Genomic DNA, 15,370 nt, shown 5'->3' with positions numbered 1-15,370 from the left:
CCCAGCCCCTCCAGCCGGTTCTTTGGAGCTGCCCTCCATCCCCCTGGACTTTCCATTTGGGCCTCTCACTGGTGCCCTTCACTGCCCTGTGTCACGGCATCTTCAGCCACTGCTTGTCCTGCAAGGGACCTGCTCTGAGTCCAGCTCCCAGAGGGGGGGAGTGTCTATTTCCTTGCAGCCCTTGGTGACCTGTCAGGCACATCTGAATTCCCCTGAAGGCAGGAGGCACAGCCAGGGCAGCCTTGTGTCCTGGAGCTCAGGCCAGGGCCCGGCCTGAGGGCCAAGATGTGGACAGTCATTCTTCTTCGTCCACATTCCTTCACGACCAGCTGTGCCCACAGCCCACTAGGGTCGCCCTCTCAGCCACAGTGGACTGAAACGCAGAGACCTTGGGAGTTGGACGTGGCAGCAGAAATGGGTCCCTATTGGGTGACAGTTAAAGCCAGGCCTAAGAGCCTTGCCAGGTGGGGGTGCTGTCGAGAGCCCAACAGAGCTGAGCAGAGAGAAGAGGGGCAGAGCCAGGTCAGGCCCTGGGCGGCTGGGCAGATCTGTCTTTGCAACAAAGCCCCCCTCTGTGGCACGCCTAGGGCTTCTGCGCCTCGCAATCATAAGTTCCCTGAGACAAAGAGCTGCCCAGGTCTGGAACTGTTCTCTGGGCCTCTCAGATGCTGAGCTGGGAGGGGGTCTCCCAAAGACTCAGGAGCCAGGCCAGGAGTGGGGCGGGGTCTCCTCTTTCACAGATTTCCTTTACAAGGACATCCAGCCTCCAGCTGGCCTCTGTCTCCTGGGCATGTTAACAGCGCAGGCTTTGCTCTTGCCTGTCCAAGGGGATCCTGCCATCAGCAAGTGGAACCCAGCCCTGCCTGGGCTTTCTCTGCAAGGACACCGAGCTGGGTCATGAAGAAGCCGGATGGGTTAGCTGGGCTGCGGCAGCTTGGCCAAGCAATTCAGGGCTTCAGGTTGATTCCATGTGCATCCACTGCCATGGAGCAGGGAGAAAGCAGAGATTTTGGAGCCAAGTGGACAGGGCTCAATGTGGGCACATCCCTTTCCTACATGTGACCTCAGGAGAGTCCCCTAACCTTCTGTCCTTAGTGTCCACATCTGGAGATGGGCACAGAAGTCCCACTGTGGGGAGACTGTGGTACGCGTCTCTCCTGCAGGGTCTTCCCTGAGCTTTGGGCTTGTTCCAACGTCCTCACGTCAGTTGGCATCTCTGCCTAAACACCCACTGCAGAACTCTTGATTTCCACCCCCAAATCCTCCTACACCCCTCTTCAAAAGGCAGCATAGTGCAGGCCTGTAAGTCCAGCTGCTTGGGAGGCTGAGGCAAGGGGATGGCTAGTTGGAGAACAGCCTAGGCAATTTAGTGAGACTCTGTCACATAATATTTGAAAAAGGACTGGGCATGGCTCAGTGGTAGAGCACCGGCCCAGCAGGTCCTGGGCTCCATCCCCAGAACCCAATTAACAACAAAAGAAACAGTGGCAGTCCTATCGACTCGGCCTCCAAAGCAGGTCCCCAGGTTCCCTGGCTTCTTTCCCTGGCCCAAGCCAGCACCCTCACCCTGGGGACAAGGGAGCAGCCTCCCAGCCCCTCCTGCTGGCAACCAGAATGAGGATCCACTTATGACATGGAAGTCACAACTCCACCCTCCCTCCCTCCCTCCCCCTTTTTCTTTTAACTTTTCATCATGGAAAATTTCAGACACACAAGCCTGGAGCAGTAGGAACGCCCCCTCCCCAGGGACCCGCCCCTGTCTTGGATGGACAGCCGTAGTGGACCTTCTGGGTTGTGCCCAGGACACTCTCCGGGAGGTGAAGCCTTTTGAGGCACATCTCAGAGAGCTTGGCTCCATCTGTCAACACCGCAGAGCCACAAAACAGCGGCTTAAACCCTCGATCCCATGACGTCATCCCTCTGCTGAAACCTTCCCAGAGCCCCCAGCTCCTCACCCTGTTCCTGTCACCCAGCCGGGCCCTGACTGTCCCTTCCAGTCCCGCTTCTCCCCACACTGGCCAGCCTAGCATCGGTCCGGGGCCGGGCCCCCCGGTCTGCGCGGCGGAGCCCCGTTGTTCCCCAGGCTTTTTATGCTGCCTCCCTCGGGCCACGTGCGTTTTTAGTTCGAATATTTGGATTTTTTCCCTAATCGCAGTGGGAGGCCACGGAGGGAACAGAGCAGGAGTGTTGGGATTTGAGTTAGGGTTTAAAAATATCCTGCTGGCTGCTGAGCGCGGAGGAGCGGGGTGGGGTGGGGAGCAGGGACCGCCATCCGAGATGCTGGGGACAGCAGGGAAGGCTGGGGCCTGGCCCACAGCGCTCAGCAGGCGTTGCCGACACCGCCCCGACCAGCCCCCCACTCCTCTTATTTTTAAGCAAAGAGTAGATATAAAAATCACAGCTAAGTGTGGACACGGTTTGCCCCGAGTGACCCGGCCGACCAGCTCTGGGGCAGCTCGGCCCTGCCCGCAGGCTGCCTTCTCCAGGGAGACAGTTACAGGCACAAATGGCATCACTGCACCTGGGACATGCTGACCGGCAGCGGGAGACGAGATCTGGGCTGCGCCACCGACAGGGCCAGTTCTCCAGGGTGGGGTATCCTGGGACGCTTTCCGGAGTCGGGGAGATGGCTGGAGGTGGGTAGGCACAGCTGGGCCACCAGGGGGCGCCCTTGTACCTCCTCTGGGGACTGGCCGCTCCTGTGTGAAACCTGCCGCCTGCTGCCCTTGCCTTGGGGACCTACCTACAGGCAGCTTTGCAGGCAGAATCTCTTGCTGTGGCCACCTTGCACGTCTGCTCCCCAGCCAACATCGTGGACAGTCTAAACAGGCTGGCCCCTATCCTGCCACTTGCCTGACGGGTGACCTTGGGAAAGGGACTTGATCTTTTTGCACCTCAGAGTCCTGTGAAAGAAAGCCTCTTTGGGGCTGAAACCTGAATCAACTCACTTTCACCTTGGCCTTCTGGTAACTTCTGTGCAGATTTGTCCATCAAATAGGGACTGCCCCTGCCGTGAGCCAGTGCTGCGCTGTGCCCTGGATCAGCAGCCACCCTGTTGCAGGAACAGAAAGCCCTGAAGCCCCCTCTGCCAGGCAGCCCTCCCTGGGCTCTCCAGGGGGCTAGGCACCTCCTGTGTTCCCACCAGGGGCAGGGTGGACCTCGCTCTCCGCACTGAGTCTTTGGAGGGTGGGGATGGGCCTGTTCATCCCGAGTTCACAGCCAGGTGGCAAACAACAGTTACCCAAGGCCTGGCTCACTGCACGACCTGTCCTCCGAGGCAAGAGACAGCTCAGTCCAGAGTGGCAGGCCCGCGTGGAGGGGCCTTCATGAGCCTGGCTCTTTCTTTTGCATGGTGTGTGGCCATGACCCACCAGAGGGTGGAGCTGAGGCTTTCCTAGGGACCAGGGTGCTGGGCAGGGACAGCTGTGGCAATAGAGGACATGGCTGGGGCTGCTTGGGAACAGATGGGTGGGCAGCCAGTGGCAGGGCTGCAGCTGGACCCAGGGTTGAAACAGGTCTCTAGCTCAGGTAAGCAGTGATACTTTTGGCACATGGAGGGTCGTGGGGCTGATGTTGGACTCAGCCTTGGATGCCCTGATTTTGAGGCCCTTGTGGCCCCCAGGAGAGCAATCCTCAAGAAAAGGACAGTAAATGGCAGGGAGTAGGCTCTCACGAGGGAGGCACAGAGTGCAACCAGCTGCCCTAGGTGATGAAGGAATTTGGGCCCCTGGCTGGGACAGTGTCAGGCTGACTCTGGCTCCCTTGTTTCCCTTCCTTGCAGTCATGTGCCAGGCAGAGCTTGGGTCACAAGCTGCAGAGCAAGACCAGCCCTGTGGCTGCTCCTTTTCCTCCATCCCCACAAAAGAACAGTCTTTGAGAAGAGCCTCCAGCACAGGGCTCTGGCTCCCCATGGTAAGACTCCACCAGCCAGGAGGGGAGCTGCCCTGACCACCCTGGGGTTATGGTGGCAGAGGAAAGAGCATCCTCCAAAGGCCCCTGCCCCTGATTCTCCTCCTCTAGAGGGCAGAGCTGCCTGCTTCCGGCAGCAGGTGGCCGCTCAGACTCTTGACGACAATGCTGTGAGCTGCAAGGAGCCCAGGACAGCAAGGAGGGATGAGCTAGGGGCTGAAGCAGTCACCCTCCTGGCTGGTGGGCGGGCCAGAGCAAGCTGCAGGGGGTCAGCTAACCACAGCGAGGAGAGAGCAGAGTGGGAGTTCTACCTCTGTACTGGTACTTCCCCCACTGGGGCCTTTCCAAATGGTCAGGGAGTTTGCTGCCTTTTTATTATGGGCCACCTGAAATCCTTTTTGGTCAAGGCAGAACTTAGATGGGAAACTGGACCCTGGGCCCCAGCCCAGAGTGGTCTCTGGGAAGGCAAAGGGTGATGTCAGAGGAAGCCAGCCTTGGCTGTGGCACTGAGCTGGGGAGGAAGACTAACTCCCCACCCTGTGTGGGGCCAGGCAAGAGCCACCATGCCTGCCCTGAAGGCACGGTCTCCACTTCCCAGATGAAGCAGAGCTCTGAACCATTCTACAGCTTATGCTAGGTTGTTGGCAGCTGCAGACCTGGCCTGGGTGCCCAGCCCTGCATGTGCCCCATCAGTGTTCAATGCTTTGGGAAGGTGGATGAGATCAAAGGCCAAGCTCAGCCTGGGCAGTTGGTAAAGAAAGTTCAAGAGCCGGCTCTAAAACCAGTATTTAGACCTCTCTGGGCCTCAGTGGTTCCATCTTTAAAATGCACATTACAGGACTGATCTGCTGGATAAGGGCTTGGTGAGTTACCTGCATTTGTAGGACAGTGGCCAGAAAAAGTTGCCTTTGGCTGCTGTTCAGAAGAGACCTGGGGTCCAGAAGTATCCTGCTAAGGACTAGGCTCTGGGGCCCAGGGTGACCCGGGGAAAGGGACTTGGCCTCATTAGACTAGTAGCCATCATCCTAACTCCTCAGCTGTGTCCTGGGAAGATTCTGGCTGTGCTGTGTGGAGCATGTGCTGGATTTGGCCCTTTCCTGCCCAAATCATGCTCCAAGAGGCTGCCACAGCAGGCCACAGACACTGGTTGGGGGCCTCCTGGCAGGTGTCTGGGCAGGCTTGGGCATCAGAGGAAGCACATAAAATTGGGCCAGACACAGCAGACCCTCCAGGGCCTCCATTACATTGAATGTTTACAAAGGCAGATGTTGGGCTGCTGCTCTAGGACTGGGCGTGGAGCGCCTGCGCGGACCATGGGCCTCTAGGTAAAAAAAAGAGAAGAAAAATGCCAAGGCTCCGGCCTGGGCGTCGGCGGGCAGCAGACACTGACACCCGAGCAGACATCCTGAGTAGAGAGCAGACATCACTTTAATTCTGGTCAGGATCTCACACACTGGGGCCGGGCGGGCCAGGGCCTGCGCACCTGCCTGCCACCCCACCCCACAGCAGGATCCCAGGCTGCTCCCAAGCACATGATCATTTACAAAAATAAATATGAAAAGCAGCAACTCTTTCGTGATGGAGGAGTTAATCTGACATGGATTAAATGTGCCTAAGCATCTGGCTTATCTCTGAATTGCACCGAGAGATCTGGAAGCACTTGGTTTGGTTTAGAGGCAGAATGGAGGGCGGAGGAGGGGCCCCCGCTCCGCGGTCACATCTCCGAGTCTGCGTACATGCCGTTGATCAGGTAGTCCACCTGCGTGTAGTCCTTCTTCTTGTAGCTCTCGTAGGCTTGGAGGGCGAACAACACCAGCACTGTGATGAACAGGGTCACCCCGAGCACCAGCACCGCCAGGAGGAATGTCTTGTTCACCAGGGACGGGGTCAGGGGCTCGGTGGTGACCACCAGGTACTGGCCTTGGGTGCTGAGTGGGCACATGTCTGTGGGTGTGGGCCCCGTGGAGGCAGCACCAGGTGTGGTCTTGGTTTTCACCTGCTCCGGTGTCTGTAGTGTGTCTGGGCCACTGGCCCCCTGGGTGGGTGACGACGGGCTTGGCTGAGTGGTGGGGGATGTGGCCTCCACCTCAGGGGTTGGGCTGGTGTGAGGCACTGGCACTGTGCTGGCAGTTGGCTTCTCGGTTTGTATCTGGGTGGCAGTCACTGCCGTCAAGGAAACCACAGTCTCCACTGTCGAGGACACTGGAGTCTCGGAGTGGGTGGTGGTGGACTCTGGGGTGGTGTCTGGGGGGCGTGTGGACCACCCTGTTGTGTTGAGCACTGGCTGGCTTGGCAACACCTGGATGGTGGGACCTTGTGCTTGGGGATGGGCCGGGGGTGCAGGGCTTGCTGTGGAGCTGGGGGGCGTGTGCTCTGCAGGACGGAGCGTGCTGCTGGGACGGCTGGTATTGGTCGCAGTAGCAGCCAGGGCCTGTGTGGCCTCTGTTGTCACTGCTGCTGCTCCGGGCAGTGCACTGCTACGTGGTCCTCCTGTGAGGGGCGAGCCGGGAGACGGGGGTCCTCCTGTGAGGGGCGAGCTGGGAGACGGGGGTCCTCCTGTGAGGGGCGAGCCGGGAGACGGGGGTCCTCCTGTGAGGGGCGAGCTGGGAGACGGGGGTCCTCCTGTGAGGGGCGAGCTGGGAGACGGGGGTCTGGCAGCTGCTGTGGATGAGGTCCATCGTACAGATGTGGGGATAGGCGATGGGAGGGCAGCCGATGGAGTGCTCACATTTGTCTTCTGTGTCGTCTCTGCTGAGGCTGGAGCAAAGGTGAGCTTGGCTGCCACAGTCCCTTGGGTGACAGGAGCGTGTGTCACTGTGGTGGTTTTGTCATCTGTGTCCAGGGATGCATTTTTCTTCACTAACACATTTTGTGTCTTGTTAGGGATTAGGGACCCTTAAAGCATAAAAAGAGATGCAATCACTTCCAGCCACATGTGGGTGCACCCCCCTGTGGTCCCTGAGCGCCAGCGCCTAGGGTTGGCTTAGCGGGACTCTCCTCTCCACCCGGTGCGTGCAGGGAGCCACTGGTGATCGTGGCTCCTCTTCCTGCCCCCTGGAGAAGCCCAGGCACTCTGCTTTTGGAATCCTTCACCCTCTCTGAACTCTGGCCTGGTGGAGGCTGAAGAGCTTTGCTATTTGATCCAAATATGGCTGAAAGTCTTGCACTGCGGGTATGATATGCCATTAAAACAAACCCATCGTGCATGCCCCTGGGTTTATGGAGCAGGTAGCTGGCCTTACGGGCTCGAATCCTGCAAGACCCCTTAGCACTGGAACAGGTCTGTATGGGAATTCCTGGAGATGAACAGGCCTGGGGCAGTGGAGGGAGGCAGCTAGATACTGGAGGGGAATGACTGAACTCCCCACTCACACGACCCTTTCCCAGCCCAGCACCTGGGAAGCTCCAGGGATTGCAGACACCTCTCTCATGGGCTCAGGGTGCTTGGGGGCCAACCAGGGGTCTGTCCAGAAGCCACACAGCTTTTGCACTTACCTGGCTCCCGAGATGCCACTTGGCTTCCAAATAAGGACAAGGAGGAAAGCCAAACCAGCACGAGGGCTGTCCACATCTTGGGGGAGTCTGAGCAGGGCAGGGCAGTCCCTGAGGCTCTCAGGCTGTCAACGGTAGCTTTCTGCTTGGCTGAAGGATCTGGGGTCAAGAAGGCACCCCGGTCAGAAGGCGTCTGATCAGCAATACCTACCTGAACACTGCAGCCACCCTGGAGGGCTCTAGAGGGCCCAGGGTGCAAACTGAGCCAAGATCAGGCCAGGGAAAGCACCGGGTGGTAGCCTGCTGATAACAACGGCCCGCCTGTTACCGGTCGAAGTGCCTGACCCACCTTCACTCTGCAGTCTCAGCCTGGGTGAGTCTACTCCCCCAGCCCAGAGGCCAGGGTCTGGAAGGGCAGGAGAAGGCCACGACTCGCCACACCAAGACCTTTCACATCCAGAGTGGCCAAGTCCTGGTCCTCAGCTTCTCTCAAGGTTGGCAGAGAACAAGTTAGGCCCGGGTCCCATGTGCACTACGTCAGCTGACTGCACCCTTCTCATAGGGGCCTCATGGAGCCACCCACCAACCCGCCCCCACTAGTCCACCTGAATATCCCCCACCCCCACCCACCCACTTACTTACCCCTCCCCCATTTGCTGAGCATCTACTCCTGTGCCAGGCAGACAAAAGATGAAAAATGAGCTGGGCATGGTGGTGCACGCCTGTAATCGCAGTGGCTTCAAGGCTGACAGGAGGATCATAAGTTTGAGGCCAGCCTCAGCAATTTAGTGAAGACCTAAGCAACTCAGAAAGATCCTGTCTCTTGGGGCTGGGATTATGGCTCAGAGATAGAGTGCTCGCCCGGCATGCATGAGGCACAGGGTTGGATGCTCAGCACCACATAAAAAATAAATAAAATAAAGATATTGTGTCTACCTATAACTAAAAAATAAATATTAAAAAGAAAAAAAATCCTGTCTTGGGCTGGGGATGTGGCTCAAGCGGTAGCGCGCTCGCCTGGCATGCGTATGGCCTGAGTTCGATCCTCAGCACCACATACAAAGATGTTGGGTCCGCCGAAAACTAAAAAAAAAAAAAAAAGTCCTGTCTCTAAATAAGAAAAAGGGCTGGAGATGTGGCTCAGTTGTTAAGCACCCCTGGGTTCAACCCTCAATACCAGAAAAAAAAAAAAAAAAGACAAATGCGCACTCCCTCTTCCAAGGGACATGCAGCCCAGCAGGAGACACGGGAAAGAGGTCACTGCGGGCCAGTGTGAGCGTTGAGCAGGCCTGACCTGGGCAGGAAGCAGGAGGGAGAGAGTTTCTGGGCAGGCCTGAAGCAAGGTGGGCTGGACCTCAGGCAGAGGCCTTGAGGGTTCCTGGGTAAGGCTGGCAGAGGACAGGGTGCCACAGTGACCCCGAGGACACTGCGTTCAGTCAGTGGTGGTGGGGTGGGTGCGGCAGGAAAGGCTCCTGGGGAATAACAGCTGGGCACATTCTGAAAGCTGTCCGGGATCCACCTGGTGGAGGTGTGCTGTGGGCGCAGCTGACGGCAGCATCAGAAACTGGGGAGAGCAGTGGGGTGCGGCTGCGCCAGAGAGGCCGCCGATCCCAGGACCACAGGCAGGGGCATCTCACCTGCACCCGGGAACACCTGCAGTCCCGCCTCTGGGCAGCACTGAGGTCACTGCGTCCCTGCCCAGGAGCAGCTGTGCATCTCCCACCAGGCGGCATCCTCAGGAGCCCCTCCCGCCCTCACGGCCTCTGCCCTGGCGCTCCCTGCACTCTGGCCTCCACTCCTGACCCCAGCTCCTGCCTCTCCAGCTCGGTCCTGTGCGAGGCAGGGCCGGTTTCTCTTCCTCTTTCACCCCTAGCATCCGGGGGACCACACGGCACCTGCCACACGGTGGGCCACCCAGGTCCTCAGCTCCCCTCCACTTGCCAGCGAGGCAAAGCCCCTTCCTTCCTTTTATCGTTCTACAGGGGACACTGGAGGCCTCAGTGTAATTTTAGAAGAATCGTGTTCATTTGGTTTGGCTTTTGTTTTTTTTCTTTTTCTTTCTTTTTTTTTTAAAGATTTATTTTTTTAAGATGGACATCATATCTTTATTTATTTATTTTTTATGTGGTGCTGAGGATCAAACCCAGTGCCTCACATGTGTGAGGCAAGCACTCTACCGCTGAGCTATAATTCCAGCCCCTGTTTTGTTTTTATTTAGTGTGGATTTTTTTTTTTAAAGTAAAATAATAACAACAATGAGCAGAAACGAGCATGAGAAAACCGGTACCCAGCAGTCCACAGCAGAGTGAGTCCAGGCCCACAGCTGCAGGTAAACTGAGACTGGGGTGCTGGGTCAGCGTCTGTTCATCCCTGGGGACTGAGGGACATACTGGATGCTGCCACAGCCGTCTTTTGGCTCCTACAGTGCTCACAGCCCCTCCCTTGAAGAACCTAGGAGCCATGCGGGGGGCGTGGGGACAAGCAGTCTGTGCAGGGCTCAGTCCCAGCTCTTGGGCTCACCAGGCGAGCAGGCAAGTCACGTCACCTCGCTGAACCTCATCAAGGTGTATAAGGGTGACATGGGTCCATGCAGCAGGCACCAGTGTGACACCTGGCTCAGCGATCAGCCACCCCAAGAAGCATGTCCAGCCATGCTGAGAGCTACACACAAGTAGCCCTGTGCTTCATAAAGGAGACCCAGTGGTGGCCAGTGACCGTAATCAATGGGGACTCCTGTGTGCGGCCTGTGGCTAGAACAGTCTTCATGCAGAACCTTTACGGAAGGCTGGGCTGTTCCCAGAGGCCTCTATCCCTTTCCAAGAGCCACTGACTTTTCTACAACTTCACTAAAAGGGTCACAAGATTTGCATTTGTTTTCTAGGGTGCAAAAGGCATTCCTTGCTCTGACAGAAAAAATGGGAGTGGGGTGGGGAGAAGAGACAGAGCAACATCCTAAGTGAAGGACCGAGATGGAAGGTTCTTGCATGAACTCACCATGCGCCCTCAGCCCAGGCAATGCATCAGGGCTCCTGGTAAATGCGTGTATTCAGACGGCTCTCTCTGTGGCCAGTGATGTCCACGGAATGCCGTTACAGCACCAGCACTGGCCCGGCACGCTCCCCGTGCTGGGGCCCTCTCTGGAAGTCAGCTGGTGGATCCAAGGTGGGAGGATGTGACAGGGCTTCTTGTGGGCAAGGAGGGTCTTGGCTCCCTGAACACACCCCAGGCCTTAGGGCCTTTCACTGCCCCTTGGTTGCTGAAAGTCTCTAGGACAGGCCAGGAGGCAAATACTGTGGCCTTTGTGGGCCAACCTGTTGTGTGGCAGCTAATCAACCCTGCCACCTAGTGCACAGGCAGCCCTGCAGGAGACCTTCGGGATGGTGCTGCTGTATCCAATAAGACTTCATTTACACCAGCAGGCGGCTCGTGGGGTTGGGCCCACTGCTGCTCCAGCATGTCTGCCGACCTCAGGGTCGCAGCGCCAGCTAAGGCAGGGAAGGACTGAGTCCATATCCCAAAGGACTTGCTCCTGTCCATCCGGTTCCTCACCTGGGACAGACATGACCTGGAGCCTCTACTCAGTCTTCTGCTAGGGGGCACCTCCTCTGTCCCCCAGCATCAGTGAGATGTAGCATCTCTTTTGCGTATTACGGGGCCCCTGAGAGTATTGTGACGTGAGGCTGAAAGAGTCTCCTGTAGGAACCTGCATTTGTGTCATGGAAGCAGAAGAGAACTACAGAAGACTTCATGGTCTCCATTCCCTACATCTGTCCCTGCCTGGACGGCATCCTGGTCTACTCAACAGGAAGGACCTTTGATGGCAAAGGCCATATACCACATCCCCCTGGTACCAGAAGGCTTGGTTGTCTTTCTGCTGACCCTGCAAAGCCCCCTCAGGGGTCTCTCCAAGCTTATTGTCCCATCTCTAAACAGGCAGGCCCACCCTGCAGGGCTGGGGACACTCACCAGAGGCAGCTGCTCAGGGAGTGCTTGCAGGCTGGGCCATCTTCCTCCTCCAGGGGCTGTGGGTTTGGCACTGCAGTGCTCGTCAGGTGAGGTCTGGCTGCGTAGGTGAGAGCAGCTTGGCAAGGCACCCCCAGGCCGTGGCATGCTTTGTGGCACGTGTGGCACCAAGGTGAATGCTCCCCTGTGGTGACCGATGCATCTAGGGTTGGAGAGAGAGTGAACACTCCTTAGGAAAAGCCAGGGAAACACTTGGCAGGGGGCAGCCAGGGCAGAGCACCACTGAACAACTGATCAATATGATCGGAAAGTGACAACATTCATCAAATGCCCAAACTTCTGATGTAGCAATTTCTATTGCAGGAATGTCTTCTGAGGAAGCAACTGGACAGATGTACAAAGGTTTTCTTCATACATTATGTTCAAAATAAAGCAAAATACTCTACTAGTTCCATAAAGGACTGTTCCATTCCATATAAAATACTATGCCAGCTGTTAAAATATGCAAATTTCTATTTGTTAACCTGGAAAGAGGCATAGCATGCATCATTACACAAGCAAAGCAGGCTATACAATAGAATGCATACCATGAGTTCTGTTAAACAGAAATTTAATAAAGGTCTGGAAAGAGTTATACTAGAAAGTTACTAAAGATAAGCCTTGGGGAACAGACTGATCTGCAATTTTTACTTTCTTTCTTTTCCACATTTTTTTTTTTTAAACAAGCATGTATCACTTTCGGAAAACACTCCTGAAAGGCTCCAGTTAAACACAACTGATTTTCTTAAAGTACTGTGAGCACAATGTCACAAAGTGATCTCACTTGACACTGCTTTATGTGTAGATCTTAATAATTTAGAGAAACTATGTGATTTACAGATCAGGAAGCACACTGTTCTAGGAGCCAGCTGGAGCTATAGAAGAATCCAGGAGTCCCAGGTATAATATAAAGATATTAAGCAGCACAAATTATTCTCTCCTTGATGAATATTTAATGTGAACCCAGAAGATTGTAGAAACAGCTCATTACCTTCTATAGTGGGCAGATATTAGTAGGTGCTGATGTCCAGAGACCCCCATGGGCCTGCTCCCCAAAACAAAAGGCCAGGTGCACAGTCACAAACATATCCAGCAGCACATGGCCATATGTGCAGTCACACCTGAACACACACACACACACACACACACACACACACACACACACACAGAATATCTCCATAAGACTTTCTCTGAAAACTCTAACACTTTCCCAGAAAACTTCTGCTGAATACCACCCTGTTTATTCACTCCTGGCCAGCAGCACTGGTGGTCACTCCCACAGAAACAGGAATGAGTTATCATGTGGATTCAAGAGCAGGCCTTCATTTTGCCATGACTTTAACTCTCTGGTATGGTCCTGCCTCCACTTTCCAATAGAATATTCTCAATGTCAAGGTCACAGGTGGGGACCTGTACTAATGTTTACAAGCTGACTCAGAATGGAGAAACCATTAATGTGATTTAAAATAATAGTTTTCCCTGAAAGGGTTTCTGTGAGCCTTAAATGAAAATCTAGCCCTCAGGACCTATCTAGTTACATTATTATCTAGAGAAAGAATTATTAAGCTGGGTGTGGTGGCACACACCTGTAATCCCAGCTACTTGGGAGACCCAGGCAAGAGAATTGCAAGTTTGAGGCCAGCTTGAGCAATTTAGCAAGACTCTATCTGGAAATAAAATTTAAAATGCACGGGAAGATAGCTCAGTGGCAGAGTGTTTGTTTAGCCTGTGCAAAGCCCTGGGTTCAATCCCCAGCAAGTATTTTTGTGTGTATAAAACAAAAAAAAGCTTTTTAAAATAATTAAGTTAGCTGGGCATGGTGGCGCATGCCTGTAATCCCAGTGGTTCCTAGCAGCTCGGGAGGCTGATAGGAGGATCTCAAGTTCAAAGCCAGCCTCAGAAACTTAAGCAAGGCCCTAAGCAACTCAGTGAGACCCTGTCTCTAAATAAAATACAAAAAAAGGGCTGCGGATATGGCTCAATGGTTAAGCACCCCTGAGTTCAATCGTCAGTGCCAAAAAAAAAAAAAATTCAGTCAGAGGCCAGGGCAGATAAAAAATTGAGATAAGTTGCTCCTTTTCAGGAATCAGCTCTCCACAGGATCTGCAAGGAATGTGCAGCAGGGCACACCCTTGGGCCAGGTGACAGCCCACAAGAAAGGCACCCCCAGACTTGTGCTCCTGAATGCCAACTTCCCTACCCTTTTCTGCTCTATGACCCGGAGATGCCTCCCAACCCCTCTTGTCTCTGATTTCTTGTGCTCCTAACCTTGGCTCAATTAAAAAAAAAATTTTTTTTTTTAGTTGTAGATGGACACAATATCCTCATTTTCATCTATTTATTTTCATGTGGTGCTGAGGATCTAACCCAGGGCCTCACACTCGTGAGGCAAGCACTCCACCAATGAGCTACAACCCCAGCCCAACCTTGGCTCAGTTTTTAACTCTCTGTTAGTGATACATAGGATGCTTCATGCAAGTTATGTGAAATTGGGAGTTAAATTTGTTCTTTCTTTCTGGCATAAACAGATCCAATATGAATAATCCTCAGTCTTGGTAAAGTACTACCAGTGTCATGTCCATACTCTGTCATGTTATTATCAGCAAGAACATGGTTCTACTCCCTACTTTAAGCCTAGGAAGCTGTACCTACATACCAAGGAACAGGGATAAAGTCAACACAAGGCAAACTGTACACACCTAATCCTGACACGTCACAACTGAACTTTGGTAGTAGAACCCCAAGGAACACAAACTTACAGTTTTGTGTATATAGACACTGCCCTGTGGTCCAAAGGATGTGTCCATGTGGCAGATAGGAATCTGGAACATTGGACATCATCTTAATCACACTGCTTGCTTCCAGGTTTATGTAAGTTTTGGTATCATGGCTAAATGCTAAAGTCTAGCTTTTGCTGGTGACATGGGTAGATTTAACATTCCTTTCTTTATTAGGCAGGCCCAGCATATAAATGGGAAATTTGTATTTTAAAAACTTTTCTTGTTGATTTCATTGAAAATCCAAAGATACCTCCTTGGGGTAGAAATAATTGCAAAGTGTTAAAGTCAAATTTCTAAGTACCATGTTTCTTGTCACGTGCGTGTTGATTTCGGGCATCAGCCTAACAGTTAAGTGCACACACTAAGCAACCACGTCGGGGAGGTAGGCAGGTAGAGAGACGGGCGGGGGGGAAACCCACAGCCCCTTCCCAGGTAAGGTCTGCGGGCAGAGGCCTGGGTCACCCAAAGGATCAACTCTCTCTGAAACCAACACTCCATGAGGTCCAGTCTGGCCTGGGACTTGCCACAAGAAGACCGCTTCGGTTCTCCGCGCCCTCAGGAATGTCCCAACTGCCCCTAAACTGGCACAACCCAGCCTCTCCTTCCGTCTGCGATCCGCTTCAACCTCCTCCCTCCTGGGCCCCGTCCATGCTCCTCCAGGGCCACGGTCCTTCCTCTCCTCAATTCCTCACCGCCTTACTCGCTCCGTCCCCATTCATCCTTTCTCGTGTCCCCCTACTCGTGCCTCTCGAGCCCTCATCCATCCTCCACCTGCCCTCCACCTCCCTCTCTCAGTCCGAGGAAGCCCTAACAACTGCTCCTTGGACAGCAGCGCGAGTCCCTTACCCGGGCGCGGCAGGCCCGCAGCGGCCCGGCGGCCCTCGTACGGCTGGGAAGCGCCCGCGGCCGGCGACGGGACGTGGCGCGCGGTTGAGCCAAGACAGCTGAGGCCAGCGGCCCCGGCTCGGGCCCCGCCCGGGCAGCCCCGGAAGTGACGTCACGAAGGAGGGCCCCGGCGGTGCCTGGCTCAGCCGGAGGCTAGCCGGGTGGTGGGGGCGTGGTTATACTCAGCCCCGCCCTCCGGGGGGCCGGCCGCAGCCCCTTTTCGCTGACGGCCGGAAGGAGCTGTTTTCGGCCGGTCTTGGCGGAAGTGGGCAAGCGTTCCCCGGGTTCCCCAGTTTAGTGGT

General features: G+C 55.0%; 1 protein-coding gene across 2 annotated transcripts; it reads right to left on the bottom strand.

Moving 5' to 3' along the window:
* Positions 1-5,319: 5,319 nt before the first annotated feature.
* C4H11orf24 (chromosome 4 C11orf24 homolog) lies at positions 5,320-15,191 on the bottom strand. 2 transcript variants are annotated; one of them, XM_078045471.1, is made up of 5 exons: positions 15,030-15,191; positions 11,368-11,566; positions 10,396-10,549; positions 7,405-7,560; positions 5,320-6,804 (listed from the first exon to the last, which is right to left on the bottom strand). In XM_078045471.1, the coding sequence occupies exons 4-5, from the start codon at positions 7,478-7,480 to the stop codon at positions 5,624-5,626; spliced, it is 1,257 nt and encodes a 418-aa protein (XP_077901597.1). In that variant the 5' UTR covers positions 7,481-7,560; positions 10,396-10,549; positions 11,368-11,566; positions 15,030-15,191; the 3' UTR covers positions 5,320-5,623. The 2 variants fall into 2 exon arrangements, with proteins under 2 accessions (XP_077901597.1, XP_077901596.1); XM_078045470.1 differs by lacking the exon at positions 10,396-10,549.
* Between the last annotated feature and the right edge of the window lie 179 nt (positions 15,192-15,370).

This window comes from Ictidomys tridecemlineatus, chromosome 4, assembly GCF_052094955.1.
Source record: "Ictidomys tridecemlineatus isolate mIctTri1 chromosome 4, mIctTri1.hap1, whole genome shotgun sequence".
NCBI lineage: Eukaryota > Metazoa > Chordata > Mammalia > Rodentia > Sciuridae > Ictidomys > Ictidomys tridecemlineatus.
The sequence above is the reverse complement of the archived record's forward strand: the minus strand, read 5'-3'. Positions and strand labels throughout refer to the sequence as shown.

What these genes read in the sequence shown, in the direction of transcription:
- C4H11orf24 (XM_078045471.1), bottom strand. Translation starts at nt 7,480, where the DNA reads ATGTGGACAGCCCTCGTGCTGGTTTGGCTTTCCTCCTTGTCCTTATTT. An exon ending in AGTGGCATCTCGGGAGCCAG is followed by an intron (nt 6,805 to 7,404) that starts GTAAGTGCAAAA and finishes TTATGCTTTAAG; the next exon opens with GGTCCCTAATCCCTAACAAG.